The 20799-nt window shown below is 68.0% G+C and overlaps 2 protein-coding genes across 2 annotated transcripts; both read left to right on the top strand.

Moving 5' to 3' along the window:
- Positions 1-369: 369 nt before the first annotated feature.
- On the top strand, positions 370-8136 carry CENPA (centromere protein A; the record flags this gene model as incomplete). The annotated part of the gene is made up of 3 exons (XM_073326861.1): positions 370-483; positions 7051-7128; positions 7428-8136. Coding segments are annotated over 3 exons (327 nt in total), but the record flags the coding sequence as incomplete, so codon positions are not given.
- Positions 8137-11818: 3682 nt separating this feature from the next.
- CYP21A2 (cytochrome P450 family 21 subfamily A member 2) lies at positions 11819-20799 on the top strand. The gene is made up of 10 exons (XM_073326862.1): positions 11819-11903; positions 12317-12406; positions 12688-12842; positions 13450-13545; positions 13950-14057; positions 15264-15350; positions 15826-15942; positions 19052-19221; positions 19676-19779; positions 19920-20799. The coding sequence occupies exons 1-10, from the start codon at positions 11819-11821 to the stop codon at positions 20198-20200; spliced, it is 1293 nt and encodes a 430-aa protein (XP_073182963.1). The 3' UTR covers positions 20201-20799.

Here is a 20799-nt window from a genome sequence, read left to right on the forward strand (position 1 = left end):
ACGCGCTATCTCAGAGTGGGATCCCCCCCCCGGAACGTTCCCCGCCCCCCCCCGCCGGGATCCCCCCCCCGGAACGTTCCCCGCCCCCCCCCGCCGGGATCCCCGCCCGCCCCCCCCCGCCGGGATCCCCCCCCGGAACCTTCCCCGCCCCCCCCCCCCGCCGGGATCCCCCCCCGGAACCTTCCCCGCCCCCCCCCCCCGCCGGGATCCCACCCCGGAACCTTCCCCGCCCCCCCCCCCGCCGGGATCCCCCCCCCGGAACCTTCCCCGCCCCCCCCCGCCGGGATCCCCCCGCCGCCGGGTCCCTCGGGCCCCTCGGGCCTCCCCTGCTCCCCGGGCCGGCGCCGGCCCCAACCCCCCTAACCCCGTTGCTCCCCAGGGCTGCGGCGCCGGTACCGGCCCGGGCAGCGGGCGCTGCTGGAGATCCGCAAATTCCAGAAGAGCACGAACCTGCTGATCAGCAAACTGCCCTTCTCCCGCGTGGTGAGCCCCCCCGGGAACCCCCGCCCCCTTCTCCCCGCGTGGTGAGCCCCCCCCAGGACCCCCCCGCCCCCCTTCTCCCGCGTGGTGAGCCCCCCCGGGAACCCCCCGCCCCCTTCTCCCGCGTGGTGAGCCCCCCCGGGAACTCCCCTCTGCTGCCCCCGGGACCCCCCTGTCACGGAGTGTGGGGGAGTCCAGGCCCTGCACCCCTCTTCCTGGGATCCACTGAGACTCTCAGCCAGCCAGTAAAACAGAAGGTTTATTGGACAACAGGAACACCCAGGACCCCTCAGTCAAGTCCTTCTGGGGGAGCAGGGAGCTTAGACCCCAGCCCTGGGGTTCCCTGTGTTCCTCCACCCAGCCCCAAACTGAAACTAAACCCACCCAGCCGGTTCCCTGCAGCAGCCCCTGTTCACATTCCTGGGCAGAGGTGTCACCTCCCCCTCCCCCTCCTGGCTCAGGTGACAGGCTCTCAGGTCTCCCATCCCCAGGGCACATTCCCAGGTCAACACTCCCCCCTCCCTGCTGAGTCACATCGTCACATCTCTCCCCCCTTTGAGACTGAACTGAGCGGGGTCACGCTGACCAGTGACCTGGGGAAGTTCGGGGCCCCCTCTCCGGGACAGCGCATCCGCTATCAGGTTGGCACTTCCCTTCACGTGGACGCGCTAATCTCAGAGTAATCCTGCAGGAGCAGGCTCCATCTCAGGAGTTTGGCGTTGGCTCCTTTCATCTGTGCAGCCAGGTCAGGGGAGAGTGGTCGGTGTAGACGGTGAAGTGCCACCCGAAGAGATAGGGCTCTAGTTTCTTGATGGCCCACACCATGGCCAGGCACTCCTTCTCGATGGCCGCGTAGTGTTGCTCCCGGGGTAGCAACTTCTTGCTCAGGTACACGATGGGGTGTCTCTCCCCTTTTCATCCTCCTGCATTAAGACCGCCCCCAGTCCCGTGTCTGAGGCGTCGGTGAACACCACAAAGGGCTTGTCAAAGTCTGGGTTTGCCAGAACTGGGCCACTGACCAGAGCCTTCTTCAGCGCCCGGAAAGCCACCTGGCACTGTTCGGTCCAGACCACCTTGTCTGGCTTCCCCGTCTTGCATAGCTCCGTGATGGGGGTCGCGATGGCGCTAAAGTGGGGCACAAATCTTCGGTAGTATCCTGCCATCCCAATAAAGGCTTGGACCTGCTTTTGGTGTGGGGAGCGGGCCAGTCTCTGATCACCTCCACCTTGGCTGGTTCCGGCTTTAGGCGGCCGCTCCCCACCCGATGGCCCAGGTAAGATACTTCCGCCATCCCCACCTTGCACTTCTCCGCTTTTACAGTCAGCCCAGCCCCCTGGAGTCGGTCCAGCACTTGTCTAACCTGGGACACGTGGTCCTCCCAGGTCTGGCTAAAGACACAGATGTCATCAATATACGCCACGGCAAAACTCTCCATCCCCCTCAGGAGCTGGTCCACCAGGCGCTGGAAGGTGGCCGGTGCTCCCTTGAGGCCGAAAGGCAGGGTCAGGAACTCATAGAGCCCCAGAGGGGTGATAAAGGCCGATTTCAGTCGGGCATCTGCATCCAGCGGCACTTGCCAGTAGCCCTTTGTAAGGTCCATGGTGGTAAGGTACCGAGCTCCTCCCAGCTTGTCTAGGAGCTCGTCCGGCCTGGGCATGGGGTAGGCATCAGATACAGTGATGGCATTGAGCTTCCGATAGTCCACACAGAACCGGACCGACCCGTCCTTTTTGGGGACCAGCACCACCGGCGAGGCCCAAGGGCTGGCAGATGGCTGGATCACCCCCAAAGCCAGCATGTCCCGGACCTCTCTTTCCAGGTCCTGAGCAGTTTTCCCTGTGACTCGGAAGGGGGAGCATCTTATCGGCGGGTGCGACCCTGTCTGCACCCGGTGGACAGTCAGATTAGTGCGTCCAGGCTGGTTGGAAAACAGCTGTCGGTACGGATGCAGCACCTCCCTGACCTCAGCTTGCTGGGCAGGGGTTAGCTGATCCGAGAGGGGAATTGTTTCCAGGGGGGAACCAGCTCTGGTCCCAGGGAATAGATCTACTAAAGGGTCATCTCCCTGCTCTTCCCACTGTCCACACACGGCCAACACCACATTCCCCCTGGCATAATATGGCTTCATCATATTCACATGGTACACCCGGCGGTGGTGCGCCCGGTTTGACAGCTCCACCACATAGTTTACCTCATTGAGCTGCTTGACGACCTTGAAAGGGCCCTCCCAGGCGGCCTGTAGTTTGTTCTTTCTCACTGGGATGAGAACCATCACCGGATCCCCGGTGGCGTAGGCACGGGCCCGCGCTGTGCGGTCATACCAGACCTTCTGCTTCCTCTGGGCTCTGGCCAGATTCTCCCTGGCCAGGCCCATGAGTTCAGCCAGTCTCTCTCGGAAGATCAGGACATTCTCCACCACTGACTCTCCATCGGGAGTGGCCTTCCCCTCCCACTCGTCTCTCATCAGGTCCAGGGGGCCCCTCACCCTCCTTCCATATAACAGTTCGAAAGGCGAAAATCCGGTCGACTCCTGGGGCACCTCCCTGTACGCGAACAGCAGGTGAGGCAAGTACTTGTCCCAGTCCTGCGGGTGCTGGTTCATAAAGGTTTTCAGCATCATCTTTAGCGTCCCGTTAAACCTCTCCACCAGCCCATTGGACTGGGGGTGATAAGCTGAGGCCCAGTCGTGCCGGACCCCACATTTCTCCCACAAGCACCGGAGCAGGGCCGACATGAAGTTGGAGCCTTGGTCTGTCAAGACTTCCTTGGGGAACCCCACTCGGCTGAAAATGGTCAGGAGCGCATCGGCCACGGTGTCTGCTTCAATGGAAGCTAAGGGCACTGCCTCGGGGTAGCGGGTGGCAAAATCTACCACCCCCAGAATGTATTTCTTCCCCGACCGGGTCGTCTTGCTGAGAGGCCCCACGATGTCCATGGCCACCTTCTGGAAAGGCTCCTCTATGATGGGCAAAGGTCTCAAAGCCGCTTTCCCCTTGTCCCGGGCCTTCCCCACCCTCTGACAAGGGTCACAGGATCGGCAATACTGCCGGACCGTGGTAAAGACCCCGGGCCAGTAAAAGTTCTGTAGCAACCTCTGCCGGGTGCGCCGGATTCCCTGGTGCCCTGCGAGGGGGATGTCATGGGCCAGGTACAGGAGCCTGCGGCGATACTTCTGGGGGACCACCAGCTGCCTCCTGATCCCACAGGACTCTACTTCCCTTGTGGGAGCCCATTCTCGGTACAGGAACCCCTTCTCCCACAGGAACCTCTCCTGGCAGCCTCTCCTCATGGTCCGTACCACACTGAGGTCGGCCAGGTCCCTGAGCTTCCGCAAGGAGGGATCTTTCCTCAACTCGGCCTGGAACTCAGCGGCTGGGGAAGGGATGGGGCCCGGTTCCCCCTCAGTGGCCAGGTCTGAGGCCTCAGCCTCTCTGAGCCGTGCCCCTCGGCGCTCCCTCCCCACCAGGGTAGGGTCCTGCGCCTCCGGTGTGATACCCTCCCCGAGGTCAGGGCGCAGTGCCCCTCGCCGGCTCTGGCTACGGGTCACAACCAGGGCGGCCTGGGGCTTGCTTGGCCAGTCCTCTAGGTCTCCCCCCATCAAAACTTCAGTGGGCAAATGGTGGTGTACCCCCACATCCTTGGGGCCCTCCTTGGCCCCCCATTTCAGGTGTACCCTTGCCACGGGCACCTTAAATGGGGTCCCGCCCACCCCTGTCAGGGTCAGATAGGTGTTGGGCACCACCCGATCTGGGGCCACCACCTCGGGCCGGGCCAGCGTCACCTCCGCGCCCGTATCCCAGTATCCATTGACCTTCCTCCCATCCACCTCCAGGGGAACAAGGCACTCTCTCCGGAGGGACAGCCCCGCGCCCACCCTGTAAACTGAGCACCCTGAGTCCAGAGCCTCCAGCCCTCTGGTGGAGCTGGCCTGGGGTACTCTTCCCTCCGGGGCAGGTGGTAAACTGGTAGGCCCCCTTTCCTGGGTCGTCTGCCCCTCGTCCAGCTGGGTCCCTACCCAGTTAACCCTGGGTAGGTTGGGTCTGCTCAGTCTGTCCCTGAGCCCGGGGCACTGGGACCGTTCGTGGCCTCTCTGGCCACAGTGATAGCAGCTCAGGTCACGTTGGTCCCCTTGAGCGGGTCGGAGGGGCCCGACGCCAGGCGTTCCCCTTGGGAGGGGGTTCTCCCTATTTCCCCGCTGGGAGGCCCCCTGGTGACTCTCTCTCTGCATCGGGGGGGGCCTGTTCTTTTGGGACTCCTCCCGGCTACCCCCTGACCGACTGTTCACAAACTCGTCGGCCAGCTGCCCTGCGTGCTGGGGGTTCTCGAGCTTTTTGTCCACCAGCCACAGCCTCAGGTCGGAAGGGCACTGTTCATACAGCTGCTCCAGTACGATTAGGTCCAGCAGGTCCTCTTTAGCTCGGGCCCCAGCTGTCCACTTGCGGGCATACCCCTGCATCCGGTTGGCCAGTTGTAGGTAGGTGACCTCAGGCGTTTTACGCTGACTCCGGAACCTTCTCCGGTACATCTCGGGGGTCAGCCCAAACTCACGGAGCAGGGCCTGTTTGAACAGTTCATAGTCCCCTGCCTCCGGCCCTGTCATCCGGCTGTACACCTCCACGGCTTTGGGGTCCAGTAAGGGGGTGAGAAACTGGAGCCTGTCTGCAGGGTCAACCCTGTGCAGCTCACAGGCATTCTCAAAGGCCGTCAGGAAGCTATCTATGTCCTCCCCCTCCTTCCGCTGGGCCAGGAAGCACTTATCAAAGTTCCTTGCCGTCCTGGGTCCCCCCACACTCACCGCAGCCGCAGCCGGGGCCCCACTGCTCCTCAGCCTGGCCAGCTCCAGTTCATGCTGTCTTTGTTTCTCCTTCTCCTGACGCTCATGTTGACGTTGTTTCTCCTTCTCCTCCTGCTCATGTTGACGTTGTTTTTCATGATCCTCCAGCTCCCTCATTTTCATCTCCCTCTCCCATTCCAGCCGCATCCGCTCCAGGGATGGGGAGCTCCGCCGGGAGGATCCCCTGCTGGGTGCCGGGGTCAGGGTGCCCTCGGTATTCGCCGGGCTTCCCCCAACCCCTCCCCCGGACATAGGTAGGAAGGGTCTCGGGATGTCCTCAGCAGCAGTCTGACCCCTCCCAGCCCGGTCAGGCCCCAGGGCCCACGCTGCGTCTGCCGGGCGGCTTCCCTCAGGGACAGGGATCGGGTCATCCAAGCGATCCCCCTCCTCCAACTGGGCAATCAGCTGTTCCTTGGTGGACCTCCCGATGCGCAGCCCCCTCTGCCTGCACAGCTCCACCAGGTCGCTCTTCAGGCGTTTAGCGTACATCTCCCTGCTGGCCACTCGCAGGCCAGGCAGCTTCCCACGGTTTCCAGGAAAAGCCCCTCGTGTGCCAGTCCTTCTTGAGGTCACCGACTCTTTGCCAGGGTCGAGCTGCAGATTCCTCCGCCCCTGGGACCGCTCGCTGCAATCCCCCGGGGGACCCTGTTACTGCAAAAGTCTTTCTCTCTGGTCACACATTCCCAGGGGTTAACCGCCCCCCGAAACCGTCTCTCTCTGAATCTTCAGCACGCCTGGTCCCCGTCAATTCCCCTTCGTTTTACTGCTCCCCAGTCACTTACTGCAGGAAGCGCCGTTCACGGGGTGCAGTAGATCCCACCGCTGCCACCAGTTGTCACGGAGTGTGGGGGAGTCCAGGCCCTGCACCCCTCTTCCTGGGATCCACTGAGACTCTCAGCCAGCCAGTAAAACAGAAGGTTTATTGGACAACAGGAACACAGTCCAAAAACAGAGCTTGTGGGTACAACCAGGACCCCTCAATCACGTCCTTCTGGGGGAGCAGGGAGCTTAGACCCCAGCCCTGGGGTTCCCTGTGTTCCTCCACCCAGCCCCAAACTGAAACTAAACTCACCCAGCAGGTTCCCTGCTGCAGCCCCTGTTCACATTCCTGGGCAGAGGTGTCACCTCCCCCTCCCCCTCCTGGCTCAGGTGACAGGTTCTCAGGTCTCCCCTCCCCAGGGCACATTCCCAGGTCAACGCTCCCCCCTCCCTGCTGAGTCACATCGTCACACCCCCGCCCCCTTCTCCCGCGTGGTGAGCCCCCCCGGGACCCCCCGCCCCCTTCTCCCGTGTGGTGAGCCCCCCCGGGACCCCCCGCCCCCTTCTCCCGCGTGGTGAGCCCCCCCGGGAACCCCCGCCCCCTTTTCCCGCGTGGTGAGCCCCCCCGGGAACCCCCGCCCCCTTTTCCCGCGTGGTGAGCCCCCCCGGGAACCCCCGCCCCCTTTTCCTGCATGGTGAGCCCCCCCCGGCCCCTCCTGCCCCCCGGGATTCCCCCTGCCCCCAGGCCCCCCCCGCCCCCTGGGACCCCCCTGCTCCCTTCTCCCGCGTGGTGAGCTGCCCCGGACCCCCTCCGGACCCCCTTCTGCCCCCTGAGACCCTCCTGCCCCCTTCTCCCGTGTGGTGAGCCCCGCCGGGCCCCCCTCTGCCCCACAGGCCTTGCAACCCCCCCCCCCCCTCCACACACACCCGCCCCATGGACTGCACCAGCCGGTCTCACCCACTGCCGTTCCCCCCAGGTGCGGGAGATCTGCCTGATGTACACCCGGGGCGTGGACTTTCGCTGGCAGGCCATGGCCCTGCTGGCCCTGCAGGAGGTGAGGGACTGGGGGGGTAGGGGGGGTCGAAATGGGCTGGAGAAGGAGGGTCCTGGGGGTAGGGGGCCTCGGGGTCCATAGGGCTGCCCCAGCAGTTGGGGGGGGGAGTGTTCTGGGGGAGGCGTGCTTTGGGCTGTGCCGGAGGGGACGGATTCGGGGGCTGTCGGAGATCTCTCGAGGGGTCTCTGGGGCTGTTTGGGGGGCTGTAAGGGATCCCTCAGGGCGGCTGTTTGGGGGGCTGTGGGGGCTCCCTCAGGGGTGCTGTGGGGGCTCCCCCTGACCTCCCCCCCCACCCCCAGGCAGCGGAGGCGTTCCTGGTGCGGCTGCTGGAGGACTCGTATCTCTGCTCCATCCACGCCAAGCGCGTCACCCTCTTCCCCAAGGACATCCAGCTGGCCCGGCGCATCCGCGGCATCCAGGAGGGCCTGGGCTGAGGGGGGCCCCTGAGTCTCCCTGGGCCCCCCCGGGCCCCAGTGCAGCCCCCAGGGCTTGGGCTGAGGGGGGCTGGACCCGCCCTGCGACCCCCCAGCGCATCGGTGGTATCCACAACAGGCTGGGCGGAGCAGGAACCAGACCTGGAATCCTCCCTGGGGCCCCCTGGAATCCTCCCTGGGGCCCCAACCTGTCCCTGAGCCCTCCCCCGCAGCCTCCATCTCACCCCAATCCTCCAGGGAGGTTTTATCTGAGCCCCCTTCCCCTGCTCTTTTTAATCCCCTGATCTCCCCCACAGGGTCCCCCCAGTCTGAGCCTGGGGGCAGGGCACCCCAGGAGTCCTGGGCCTACCAGCTCCGGGAGGTGGGGGGCTGCACAGGGTTTTAACCTCTGATATTAACTTCTCTCCTGCCCCAGAGCCGACCCCCCCCAACCCCCCGGTGGAGAGAGGGAGGCACAGCGAAGGGGGGCCCCAGGGGGAGCCCCCTGGATCGGGGGGGGGGGGGCCAGGCCGGTGCGTTGTGTGTATTGTACAGAGCGGCTGCTGTGATGTCAATAAAGTTGGTTTGAACTTGTCCCGGACTCCCAGCCCCCGCCCCTGTCTCTCAGCTCCCTGGGGCGACTTCTCGGGGGGGCTGCTCTCTCTCGGGGGTTAAACCATGGGCCCTGCCACCTCCTGGGACCCCACCTCTCCGACTCCAGCTGCCTGGCTCTGCGGTGGGCCCCTCGGGGAGTCCCCTTGCTCCCCCATTCCCAGAGGGAGCAACCCCCTTGTCACGGAGGGTGGGGGAGTCTGGGCCCTGCACCCCTCTTCCTGGGGTTCCCTGGGCCTCTCAGCCAGCCAGTAAGTTCCACCACCCAGCCCCAAACTGAGCCCCAGCCCCTGGGGCTCCGGCTGCTCCTTGTCCCCTGTCCAGTGCCCCCTCCTTCCAGCCGTGCCCCCATATCCCCTCCCCCAACAGCCCCTCCTCCGCCCCTTGTCTTCCCCTGGCAAACAGGTTACCTGGGCCCCCTCTCTCCTGCCGGTTGTTCCCCCCCGGCTCCCCAGAGGGGCTGGGCCTCTGAGTCCCAGCTGCAGGGCGAGGTCACGCCTGGCCCTCTGCACCAACAAGCCCCCTTCCCCTACCTCCTCACATGCAGCACTGAAGGGAAACTGAGGCACACACTGTGCTTATGCTAAGTGCTTGTGCTAAGAAAATCCCCCACTTTGTCACAATTAAAAGAACATGAGAACGGTCACACTGGGTCAGACCAAAGGCCTATCCAGCCCTGTGTCCTGTCTGCCGACAGTGGCCACTGTCAGGTGCCCCAGAGGGAATGAACAGAACAGGGCAGTTCTCGAGGGATCCATCCCCGGTCGGCCAATTCCCAGCTTCTGGCAAACAGAGGCCAGGGACACCATCTCTGCCCATCCTGGCTAATAGCCATCCATAGACCCGTCCTCCATGAACTGATCTAGTTCTTTTTTGAACCATGTTATAGTCTTGGCCTTCACAACATCCTCTGGCAAGGAGTTCCACAGGTTGACTGTGCGATCTGTGAAGAAATGCTTCCTTTTGTTTGTTTTAAACCTGCGGCCGATTCATTTCATTGGGTGACCCCTGGTTCCTGTGTTATGAGAGGGAGTCCATAAGACTTCCTTATCTACTTTCTCCACGCCCGTCATGACTGTATAGACCGCAATCCTGTCCCCCCTTAGGTGTCTCTCTTCCAACTGAAAAGTCCCATTAATTAAAGAGTCTTATCAACCCCTCCTCATAGGGCGGCTGGTCCATCCCCCTAATCATTGTTGTTGCCCTTTCGTGGAACTTTTTCCAATTCCAATAGATCTTTTCGGAGATGGGGTGACCAGATCTGCGCGCAGTGTTCAAGGTGTGGGCGTCCCATGGATTTCTAGAGAGGCAGCGGGATATTTTCTGTCCTATTATCTGTCCCTTTCCCAGTGGTTCCCAGCTTTGTGTTCGGGGTTGTGGCTGCCGCTGCACGTTGAGTGGATGATTTCCGAGAACTCTCCACGGTGACTCCAAGCTCTTTCTTGAGGGGTAACGGCTAATTCGGACCCCGTCATTTGATGTGTCGAGTTGGGATGATGATTTCCAGCTTGCGTCACTTTGCATTTAGCAACGTGGAAAGTCACCTGCCCGTCTGCTGCCCCGTCACCGGGGTTTGGGGGACCCCGTTGCAGCTCTTCGCAGTCCCCTGGCACGGAACTATCCGGAGTAGTTTCGTATCCTCTGTAAATTTTGCCACCTCGCTGTTTCCCCCTTTTTGCTGTATTGGGGTGGGGTGGGTAGGAGGGGGGTGGGGAGCCTGCTCAGGGAGGGGGCAGCAGCTGGGGGACGGGATCCTGGAACCCATCCCCCCACCCCCGTCCCTGCCATTTTGCCTCTGGACCTCTTTGTCTCCCAATTTAAACAAGTATTTTGAAACCCCCTGGGTGTGTGTGTCCATGACCCCCCCCGCCCCATCACCTGCTGATGGATGGGACCCCCCCCCGCTGTTTCCATGGCGACCGGGGTCCCCCAGGGTCAAGGGTGGGGAGTGACGCGCTGGGATGATTTATGCTGACAGTGCCTCAAGGTTGGGACTGGGCTTCCCGGGCTGGTTACAGGGAGCCCCCTTGCCTGGTGCTGGGGCGCGGCTGGCTCTGGGGTGGGGCTGGGGGCTGGTTACACGGAGCCCCCTCCCCCGGTGTTGGGATGCGACTGGCTCTGGGGTGGGGCAGGGGGCTGCTGAATGGTGATATTGAACAGGTGTTGATGGGGTGTGAAGAGGGACCCCAGGCAAAGCCCCGTGCCGGGGGGTCGTTTATTTAATCCTGTCCTGCCCCCCAATACCCACCCCCCCAAAAAAATTGCTTCTTGCATTTTTATCCTTCCGATCCTGCTCGAGCGAGCCCCCCCAGCAGCTGCTCAGCTGTGGGCAGGGAACGGGTCCTAGGCGTGAGTGGATCCAGAATAAACCACATCTTGCTCGTGCCATGTAAACGCCCCGGGACTCCGGTTCGAACCCCTGCCGTGCCCCGTCAGAGCGCAGTGAGCGGCTGCCAATCGGTCACCAACAAACCAGCGAGAGATTTGGTAGGTTCCCAAAATTCCCAGAGGCTGGTTTCTGCCTATTCAATGCTCCCCGCAGCAAAGTGCCCGGGACCCACGCCTGGTATTATGGCAGTGGGACCCCCAGACCCCGGCCCACTGCAGGGCTCTGACCTCAAGTTAATGAAACTGAAGTTACCCAGAAGTCACTTCTGAGCCCCAGGGCTGGGCTAGCAGGGGGCTGCGGGTTGGGAGTGAGGGGCACTGGGGGGGCTGCAGGTCGGGAGTGAGGGGTGGCGGCGGAGCGGAGGGCTGTGGGTCGGGAGGGAGGGGCACTGGGGGGGCTGCGGGTCGGGAGTGAGGGGTGGCAGCGGAGCGGGGGGCTGCAGGTCAGGAGTGAGGGGCACTGGGGGGCTGCAGGTCAGGAGTGAGGGGCACTGGGGGGCTGCGGGTCGGGAGTGAGGGGCACTGGGGGGGTGCGGGTCGGGAGTGAGGGGTGGCAGCGGAGCGGGGGGCTGCAGGTCAGGAGTGAGGGGCACTGGGGGGGCTGCAGGTCGGGAGTGAGGGGCACTGGGGGGGTGCAGGTCGGGAGTGAGGGGTGGCAGCGGAGCGGGGGGCTGCAGGTCAGGAGTGAGGGGCACTGGGGGGCTGCGGGTCGGGAGTGAGGGGCACTGGGGGGGTGCGGGTCGGGAGTGAGGGGTGGCAGCGGAGCGGGGGGCTGCAGGTCAGGAGTGAGGGGCACTGGGGGGGCTGCAGGTCGGGAGTGAGGGGCACTGGGGGGGTGCAGGTCGGGAGTGAGGGGTGGCAGCGGAGCGGGGGGCTGCAGGTCAGGAGTGAGGGGCACTGGGGGGCTGCGGGTCGGGAGTGAGGGGCACTGGCGGGCTGCGGGTCGGGAGTGATGGGCACTGGGGGGGCTGTGCATTGGGAGTGAGAGGCACCGTGGGAGCGGGGAGCTGGGGGGCGGGAGCGAGGGGGACCGGGGGGCGGGAGCGAGGGGCCCCTGCGTCACGCCTGTCTCTCCAAGGCCCCGTGACGAGGGGCTCTGGGGCTTTATATCTCGCCCGCGCCCCAAGGCCCCAGCCATGCTGACGGCCGCCCTGCTCCTGCTGCTGGTGCTGCTGGCCCTGGCCGTGCTGGGGGGCAGGCGGGGGGCCTGCGGGGGGGGCGGCTTGAGCGCCCTGCCTGGCCCCTGGGCCCTGCCCCTGGTGGGGGGGCTGCCCCCCATGCTGCACCCCGAGCTGCCCCTGCACCTGCTGGAGCTCGCCCGGCGCTATGGGCCCGTCTACCGGCTCCGCTTCGGGGCCAAAGGTCAGCGGGGCTGGGGCCCCCCTGCCGGAACCCCCTGGGGCCCCCCTGTGCCCTGGCCCTGCCCCCACTGGGCCCCCCTTCCTTCCCCCCCATGCGCCCAGGCCCCTCCCCAGCTGGACCCCTCCCCTGCAGGCCCCCCCTTTCCCCATGTGCCCAGGCCAGGCCCCCCCCCCGCCTCCTTCCTTCTCCCCACTGGGCCCCCCTTCCCCCATGTGTCCTGCCCAGGGGCCCCTCCCCCCATGGCCTCCCCCTTTTGCCCATGGGCCCTGGCCGGGTGCCCCCAGCTTGTTTCCTCCCTGCTCTGACCTGGCCGGGGTCCCCCTGTTAACCCCAGCCTCCCCCCAGTTGTGCTAGAGACGGGGGGGGGGAAGGGTTAAAACCCCAGCTGACCCCCCCGGCACGTGTGCCCCCAGACGTGGTGGTGCTGAACAGCGTGGACTCCATCCGCCAGGCGCTGACCCAGAAATGGTCCGATTTCGCCGGGCGCCCCTCCAGCTTCGTTGGTAATGGGGGGCTGGGGACTGAGGGGGTTGAGATGGTGGCTGCGGCTGTTTGGGGGGGCTGTGGGGTGAGGGTGGGGGATGTGTTGCCAGAGGACTCTGGGGGGCTGTACATGAAGCTATCTAGGGGGGATCAGCCCTTCTCCAGCTCCCGGAGCTCCGACTCCCCTGGGTCCTGCCATCAGTAGGGTCCAGAGTTAATACTGGGACGGGATGGGGGCAGGTCCCGGGGGCTGGGGGGGTCTCTCCCAGCGGGTCACTAACCCTCCCCTCCCCCCCTGCAGCGGATCTCATCTCCCTGGGGGGCCACGATCTGTCCCTGGGTGACTTCACCCCCGGCTGGCGGCTGCAGCGCAAAGTGGCTCACTCGGCCCTGGCCCGCGCCCAGCGCCTCCAGCTGGACCCGGTGCTGGGGGCCCAGGCGGCCGCGCTCTGCCAGGTGAGGGCCCCCCGGGACCCCCTAACCCCAGGGAACTCCCACCCCCCTTCACCCCAGGGGCCCCCCCGGGACCCCCTAATCCCAGGGAACTCCCACTCCCCCTCACTCCAGGGGCCCCCCAGGCCCCCCTAACCCCAGGGAACTCCCACCCCCCTTCACCCCAGGCGGCCCCTCACCCCAGGGGCCCCCCCGGGACCCCCTAACCCCAGGGAGCTCCCACCCCCCCGTAGGGAACGTCTTCATCCCAGACACCCCTCAGGGAACCCCTTCACCCCCGGGCACCCCCCTGGGACTCCCCTAACCCCAGGGAGCTTCCACCCCCCATAGGGACCCTCTTCATCCCAGGGATCCCCCTTCACCCCAGGGACCGCCCCTGGGACCTGCTTAACCCCAGGGAAATGCCACCTCCCATGGGGACCCCCCTTCACCCTTGGGAACCCCCACCCCTCCCCCTCCCGTGGGCACTCGCCCTAAGGAAACCCCCCAACAGGGACCCCCATGACATCTCACTTCCCACCCATACTCCCCCCTCCCCGGGGATCCGCCTTGGCCTGGACCCAGGGCCCCCGGGGGCGTTGGACCCCCTTTACCTCTCTCTGCCCCCCAGGTTTTCCGTAGCTATGGGGGGGCCGCTGTGGACGTGGCCCAAGATTTCTCGCTGCAGACGTGTCGTACCATCTGTGCTATGGCCTTCGGCCCCATGGTGAGCCCGGGGTCGGGACCCAGGTGTCCGGGACGGGGAGTGCCCCCCTAGGGGACCCAGGTGTCCGGAGCGGCGGAGCAGGGAGCGCACCCCTAGGTGACCCAGGCGCCCGGGGAGGTGAGGGACGGAGCGCACCCCTAGGGGACCCAGGCATCCGGGACGGTGGGGCAGGGAGCGCACCCCTAGGGGACCCAGGTGTCCGGGACAGCACCCCATTGGGACTCAGCTCCCAGGACCTGGAGGAGGGGAGGGGAGGGGACCCCGTACCCCTGGGACCCAGGCATCCAGGGCGGCGGGGCAGGGAGCGCACCCCTAGGGGACCCGGGGAGACGGGGCAGGGCCCCCTGGCGCCCAGCCTGGGCCGGGGGGGATTTGGGGGGCTCCGTCCCGCTCCCTCCCCGCAGATGCCGGACGCCGCCGCCACCCGGGACATCCACGACTGCATCACGGACCTGGTGGCGCTGTGGGGCCGGGGCGCCGTGCGGGCGCTGGACGCGCTGCCCCTGCTGAGGGTGAGGGGGCGGGGTGTGGGGGGGCGCTGGGGGGGCCGGCGGGGGGCGCTGTGGGGGGAGGGGGTTACGCTGGGGGGGCCGGCGGAGGGGGGGCGGCGCTGTGCGGAGCTGCAGGGGGCGCTGTGAGGAGGGGAGGGGGGTGTCGCTGTGGGGGCCGGCGGGGGGCGCTGTGGGGCGGAGAGAGGGGCGCTGTCGGGGGCCAGCAGGGAGCGGGGGCGCTGTGAGGAGGGGAGGGGGGTGTCGCTGCGGGGGGCGCTGTGAGGCGGGGAGGGGGGTGTCGCTGTGGGGGGCCAGCGGGGAGCGGGGGCGCTGTGAGGAGGGGAGGGGGGGTGTCGCTGTGGGGGCGGGGGAGCTGCAGGGGGCGCTGTGGGGCGGGGAGAGGGGCGCTGTCGGGGGCCAGCAGGGAGCGGGGGCGCTGTGAGGAGGGGAGGGGGGTGTCGCTGCGGGGGGCGCTGTTGGGCGGGGAGGGGGGTGTCGCTGTGGGGGCCGGCGGGGGGCGCTGTGGGGCGGAGAGAGGGGCGCTGTGGGGGGCCGGCGGGGAGCGGGGGCGCTGTGAGGAGAGGAGGGGGGGTGTCGCTGTGGGGGCGGGGGAGCTGCAGGGGGCGCTGTGGGGCGGGGAGAGGGGCGCTGTCGGGGGCCAGCAGGGAGCGGGGGCGCTGTGAGGAGGGGAGGGGGGTGTCGCTGTGGGGGCCGGCAGGGGGCGCTGTGGGGCGGGGAGAGGGGCGCTGTGGGGGGCCAGCAGGGAGCGGGGGCGCTGTGAGGAGGGGAGGGGGGTGTCGCTGCGGGGGGCGCTGTTGGGCGGGGAGGGGGGTGTCGCTGTGGGGGCCGGCGGGGGGCGCTGTGGGGCGGAGAGAGGGGCGCTGTGGGGGGCCGGCGGGGAGCGGGGGCGCTGTGAGGAGGGGAGGGGGGGTGTCGCTGTGGGGGCGGGGGAGCTGCAGGGGGCGCTGTGGGGCGGGGAGAGGGGCGCTGTCGGGGGCCAGCAGGGAGCGGGGGCGCTGTGAGGAGGGGAGGGGGGTGTCGCTGTGGGGGCCGGCAGGGGGCGCTGTGGGGCGGGGAGAGGGGCGCTGTGGGGGGCCAGCAGGGAGCGGGGGCGCTGTGAGGAGGGGAGGGGGGTGTCGCTGCGGGGGGCGCTGTGGGGCGGGGAGGGGGGCCGCTGTGGGGGCCCAGCAGGGGGCGCCGGAGTCTCAGTCTCGGGGTCCCCCCCAGGTGTTCCCCAGCGGGGCCCTGCGGCGGCTCCTGCGCCAGGTGCAGTTCCGAGACGCCTTCGTCCGGGCCCAGATCCAGCGGCACCAGGTGGGGGGGGCTGGGGGAGGGGAAACTTGGGGGAGAGACGCGGGGGCTGGAGGGGGGATCCCCGGGGATGAAACTGTCTGGGGGGCTGGGGGTTCTCCAGGATGAGGGGGTTTCCCTGGGGGCGGGGTATGGGGTGGGGGTTGGGGGTCTCTGGGGCAGGGGTGGGAGTCGGGGTGGTGTATGGGGTCGGGGTCTCTGGGGTAGAGGGTGGAGGGTTCGCGGGGCGGGCTGGGGGTGTCTCTGGAGCAGGGTGGAGGGTCCCCGGGGCGCGGTTTGGGGGGCGGGCTGCAGGGTCTCTGGGGTGGGGGGGAGGGTCCCTAGTGTGGGGTTTGGGGGTCCCCATTCCCTTCCCTCCCCCCCATGTCCCCCCAGGAGTCGCTGCGCCCCGAGTGCGCCCGGGACATGGTGGATCACATGCTGCAGCTGCTGCAGGACCGGCGGGGGGCGGGGGGGCGGGGGGGACCCCACGGCCGAGGGGGGGCTCACCCCGGAGCACGTTCACATGGCGCTCGTCGACCTCTTCATCGGGGGCACCGAGACCACAGCCGCCCTGCTCACCTGGGCTGTGGCCTTCCTCCTGCACCACCCCCAGGTGAGCCCCGAACCCCCCGTACCCCCAAACCCCCCCGTACCCCCTGATCCTCCACAGCCGCCCTGCTCACCTGGGCTGTGGCCTTCCTGCTGCACCACCCCCAGGTGAGCCCCGAACCCCCCGTACCCCCAAACCCCCCCGTACCCCCTGATCCTCCACAGCCGCCCTGCTCACCTGGGCTGTGGCCTTCCTGCTGCACCACCCCCACGTGAGCCCCGAACCCCCCGTACCCCCAACCCCCCGTACCCCCTGATCCTCCACAGCCGCCCTGCTCACCTGGGCTGTGGCCTTCCTGCTGCACCACCCCCAGGTGAGCCCCGTACCCCCAAACCCCCCCGTACCCCCTGATCCTCCACAGCCGCCCTGCTCACCTGGGCTGTGGCCTTCCTCCTGCACCACCCCCAGGTGAGCCCCGAACCCCCCGTACCCCCAAACCCCCCCGTACCCCCTGATCCTCCACAGCCGCCCTGCTCACCTGGGCTGTGGCCTTCCTCCTGCACCACCCCCAGGTGAGCCCCGAACCCCCCGTACCCCCTGATCCTCCACAGCCGCCCTGCTCACCTGGGCTGTGGCCTTCCTGCTGCACCACCCCCAGGTGAGCCCCGAACCCCCCGTACCCCCTGATCCTCCACAGCCGCCCTGCTCACCTGGGCTGTGGCCTTCCTCCTGCACCACCCCCAGGTGAGCCCCGAACCCCCCGTACCCCCAAACCCCCCCGTACCCCCTGATCCTCCACAGCTGCCCTGCTCACCTGGGCTGTGGCCTTCCTCCTGCACCACCCCCAGGTGAGCCCCGAACCCCCCGTACCCCCTGATCCTCCACAGCCGCCCTGCTCACCTGGGCTGTGGCCTTCCTCCTGCACCACCCCCAGGTGAGCCCCGAACCCCTCGTACCCCCAAACCCCCCCATAACCCTGATCCTCCACAGCCGCCCTGCTCACCTGGGCTGTGGCCTTCCTGCTGCACCACCCCCAGGTGAGCCCCGAACCCCCCTGAACCCCCTGATCCTCCACAGCCGCCCTGCTCACCTGGGCTGTGGCCTTCCTCCTGCACCACCCCCAGGTGAGCCCCGTACCCCCAAACGCCCCCATACCCCCTGATCCTCCACAGCCGCCCTGCTCACCTGGGCTGTGGCCTTCCTGCTGCACCACCCCCAGGTGAGCCCCGAACCCCCCCATACCCCCTGATCCTCCACAGCCGCCCTGCTCACCTGGGCTGTGGCCTTCCTGCTGCACCACCCCCAGGTGAGCTCCGAACCCCCCCGTACCCCCTGATCCTCCACAGCCGCCCTGCTCACCTGGGCTGTGGCCTTCCTCCTGCACCACCCCCAGGTGAGCCCCGAACCCCCCGTACCCCCAAACCCCCCCGTACCCACTGATTCTCCACAGCCACCCTGCTCACCTGGGCTGTGGCCTTCCTGCTGCACCACTCCCAGGTGAGCCCCGAACCCCCCGTACCCCCAAACCCCCCCGTACCCACTGATTCTCCACAGCCGCCCTGCTCACCTGGGCTGTGGCCTTCCTCCTGCACCACCCCCAGGTGAGCCCCGAACCCCCCGTACCCCCAAAACCCCCTGTACCCCCTGATCCTCCACAGCCACCCTGCTCACCTGGGCTGTGGCCTTCCTCCTGCACCACCCCCAGGTGAGCCCCGAACCCCCCGTACCCCCAACCCCCCCCATACCCCCTGATCCTCCACAGCCGCCCTGCTCACCTGGGCTGTGGCCTTCCTCCTGCACCACCCCCAGGTGAGCCCCGTACCCCCAAACGCCCCCATACCCCCTGATCCTCCACAGCCGCCCTGCTCACCTGGGCTGTGGCCTTCCTGCTGCACCACCCCCAGGTGAGCCCCGAACCCCCCCATACCCCCTGATCCTCCACAGCCGCCCTGCTCACCTGGGCTGTGGCCTTCCTGCTGCACCACCCCCAGGTGAGCTCCGAACCCCCCCGTACCCCCTGATCCTCCACAGCCGCCCTGCTCACCTGGGCTGTGGCCTTCCTCCTGCACCACCCCCAGGTGAGCCCCGAACCCCCCGTACCCCCAAACCCCCCCGTACCCACTGATTCTCCACAGCCACCCTGCTCACCTGGGCTGTGGCCTTCCTGCTGCACCACTCCCAGGTGAGCCCCGAACCCCCCGTACCCCCAAACCCCCCCGTACCCACTGATTCTCCACAGCCGCCCTGCTCACCTGGGCTGTGGCCTTCCTCCTGCACCACCCCCAGGTGAGCCCCGAACCCCCCGTACCCCCAAAACCCCCTGTACCCCCTGATCCTCCACAGCCACCCTGCTCACCTGGGCTGTGGCCTTCCTCCTGCACCACCCCCAGGTGAGCCCCGAACCCCCCGTACCCCCAACCCCCCCCATACCCCCTGATCCTCCACAGCCGCCCTGCTCACCTGGGCTGTGGCCTTCCTCCTGCACCACCCCCAGGTGAGCCCCGTACCCCCAAACCCCCCCGTACCCCCTGATCCTCCACAGCCGCCCTGCTCACCTGGGCTGTGGCCTTCCTCCTGCACCACCGCCAGGTGAGCCCCGAACCCCCCGTACCCCCTGATCCTCCACAGCCGCCCTGCTCACCTGGGCTGTGGCCTTCCTCCTGCACCACCCCCAGGTGAGCCCCAAACCCCCCGTAGCCCCTGATCCTCCACAGCCGCCCTGCTCACCTGGGCTGTGGCCTTCCTGCTGCACCACCCCCAGGTGAGCCCCGAACCCCCCGTACCCCCAAACCCCCCCATACCCTCTGATCCTCCACAGCCTCCCTGCTCACCTGGGCTGTGGCCTTCCTCCTGCACCACCCCCAGGTGAGCCCCGAACCCCCTGTACCCCCAAACCCCCCGTACCCCCTGATCCTCCACAGCCGCCCTGCTCACCTGGGCTGTGGCCTTCCTGCTGCACCACCCCCAGGTGAGCCCCAAACCTCTGTGTCTTGGGAGGCGTTCGTGGGGGTCTCTGTGGGTGACCTTGACCAAGTCCCATCTCTCCTTGCCTCCGTTTCCCCATTTGTACAGCAGGCAGGACGAGCCTCCCCCCCATAAAGCACTGGGTGACCCCTGATGGGGGCGGTCAGTGTCTATGGGGGGGGTCAGTGTCCATGGGGTCCCCCCACAGGTCCAGGACGGGATCCACGCGGAGCTGCAGCGGGTGCTGGGCCCCGAGCGCCCCCCCAGCTATGGGGACCGGGACCGGCTGCCCCTGCTCAGCGCCACCATCTCCGAGACGCTGCGTTTGCGCCCCGTGGCGCCCCTCGCCCTGCCCCACAGAACCACGCGGGACACCAGGTACCCCTCCCCCGCCCTGCCCCACGGCCTGCCCCACAGCTCCATGTGGGACACCAAGTACCCCTCCCTTCCCCCGCCCCACGGCCCCTATCCCCGCCCTGCCCCACGGCTTCCCTGCCCCCATCCTCCGCCCTGCCCCACAGCACCACGTGGGACACCTGGTACCCCTCCCCCCCCGCCCCTTGGCCTCCCTGCCCCCATCCCCCGCCCCCACAGCACCATGGGGGACACCAGGTACCCCTCCCACGCCCTGCCCCACAGCACCACGTGGGACACCTGGTACCCCTCCCCCCCCCCCACCCCTTGGCCTCCCTGCCCCCACCCCCCACCCCCACAGCACCATGGGGGACACCAGGTACCCCTCCCCCGCCCTGCCCCACAGCCTGCCCCACAGCACCACGTGGACACCAGGCACCTGCTCCTTCTCCCATCTGACCCCCGCTTGTCTCTGCAGCCTCCTGGGTTTCAGCATCCCCAAGGGAACCACCGTGATCCCCAACCTCTTCGCCGCCCACCACGACAAGGGCACCTGGAGTCACCCCCTGGAGTTCAGGCCAGGTACGGCCCCCCCCTTGCCCCCCAGCTTCCCCTGGGCCACTCCCCCACCTACGGGGCTGAACACCTGGGCCTCCGATTCTCATGGGGGGCGGTGCCCGGACACCTGGGTCCCGGCTGATGGCTCTCTCCCACTCCCGCAGAGCGGTTCCTGGAGGCGGACAACCCCCGGCTGGCCCAGCGCAACCTGCTGCCCTTCAGCTGTGGGGCTCGGGCCTGCCTGGGGGAGACGCTGGCCCGGGCCGAGATCTTCGTCTTCCTCGGGCACGTCCTGCGCGAGTTCCGGCTGGAGCCGCCTGCGCCCGGCGCCCTCCCGTCCCTGCGGGGCCTGTACGGCACCGTGGTGCGCTGCCCGCCCTTCCGTGTCCGCGTCCTGCCCCGGGGGCCCCTCCCCGAGCCCCCCGAGCCCCCAGTGACCCCATAGCCCCCCCCGGCGCCCTCCCGTCCCTGCGGGGCCTGTACGGCACCGTGGTGCGCGGCCCGCCCTTCCGCGTCCGCGTCCTGCCCCGGGGGCCCCTCCCCGAGCCCCCAGTGACCCCATAGCCCCCCCCCCGGTGCCCTCCCGTCCCTGCGGGGCCTATACGGCACCGTGGTGCGCTGCCCGCCCTTCCGCGTCTGCGTCCTGCCCCGGGGGCCCCTCCCCGAGCCCCCAGTGACCCCATAGCCCCCCCCCGGCGCCCTCCTGTCCCTGCGGGGCCTGTACGGCACCGTGGTGCGCTGCCCGCCCTTCCGCGTCCGCGTCCTGCCCCGGGGGCCCCTCCCCGAGCCCCCCGAGCCCCCAGTGACCCCATAGCCCCCCCCGGCGCCCTCCCGTCCCTGCGGGGCCTGTACGGCACCGTGGTGCGCGGCCCGCCCTTCCGCGTCCGCGTCCTGCCCCGGGGGCCCCTCCCCGAGCCCCCAGTGACCCCATAGCCCCCCCCCCGGTGCCCTCCCGTCCCTGTGGGGCCTATACGGCACCGTGGTGCGCTGCCCGCCCTTCCGCGTCTGCGTCCTGCCCCGGGGGCCCCTCCCCGAGCCCCCAGT

This window comes from Lepidochelys kempii, unplaced genomic scaffold (genome assembly GCF_965140265.1).
Source record: "Lepidochelys kempii isolate rLepKem1 unplaced genomic scaffold, rLepKem1.hap2 scaffold_137, whole genome shotgun sequence".
NCBI classification, from domain to species: Eukaryota; Metazoa; Chordata; order Testudines; family Cheloniidae; genus Lepidochelys; species Lepidochelys kempii.

Coding starts and splice junctions, on each gene's coding strand:
- CYP21A2 (XM_073326862.1), top strand. CDS start 11,819: ATGCTGCACCCCGAGCTGCCCCTGCACCTGCTGGAGCTCGCCCGGCGC. Junction 12,407..12,687: donor GCGCCCCTCCAGCTTCGTTG/GTAATGGGGGGC, acceptor CCCCCCCTGCAG/CGGATCTCATCTCCCTGGGG. Junction 12,843..13,449: donor AGGCGGCCGCGCTCTGCCAG/GTGAGGGCCCCC, acceptor TCTGCCCCCCAG/GTTTTCCGTAGCTATGGGGG.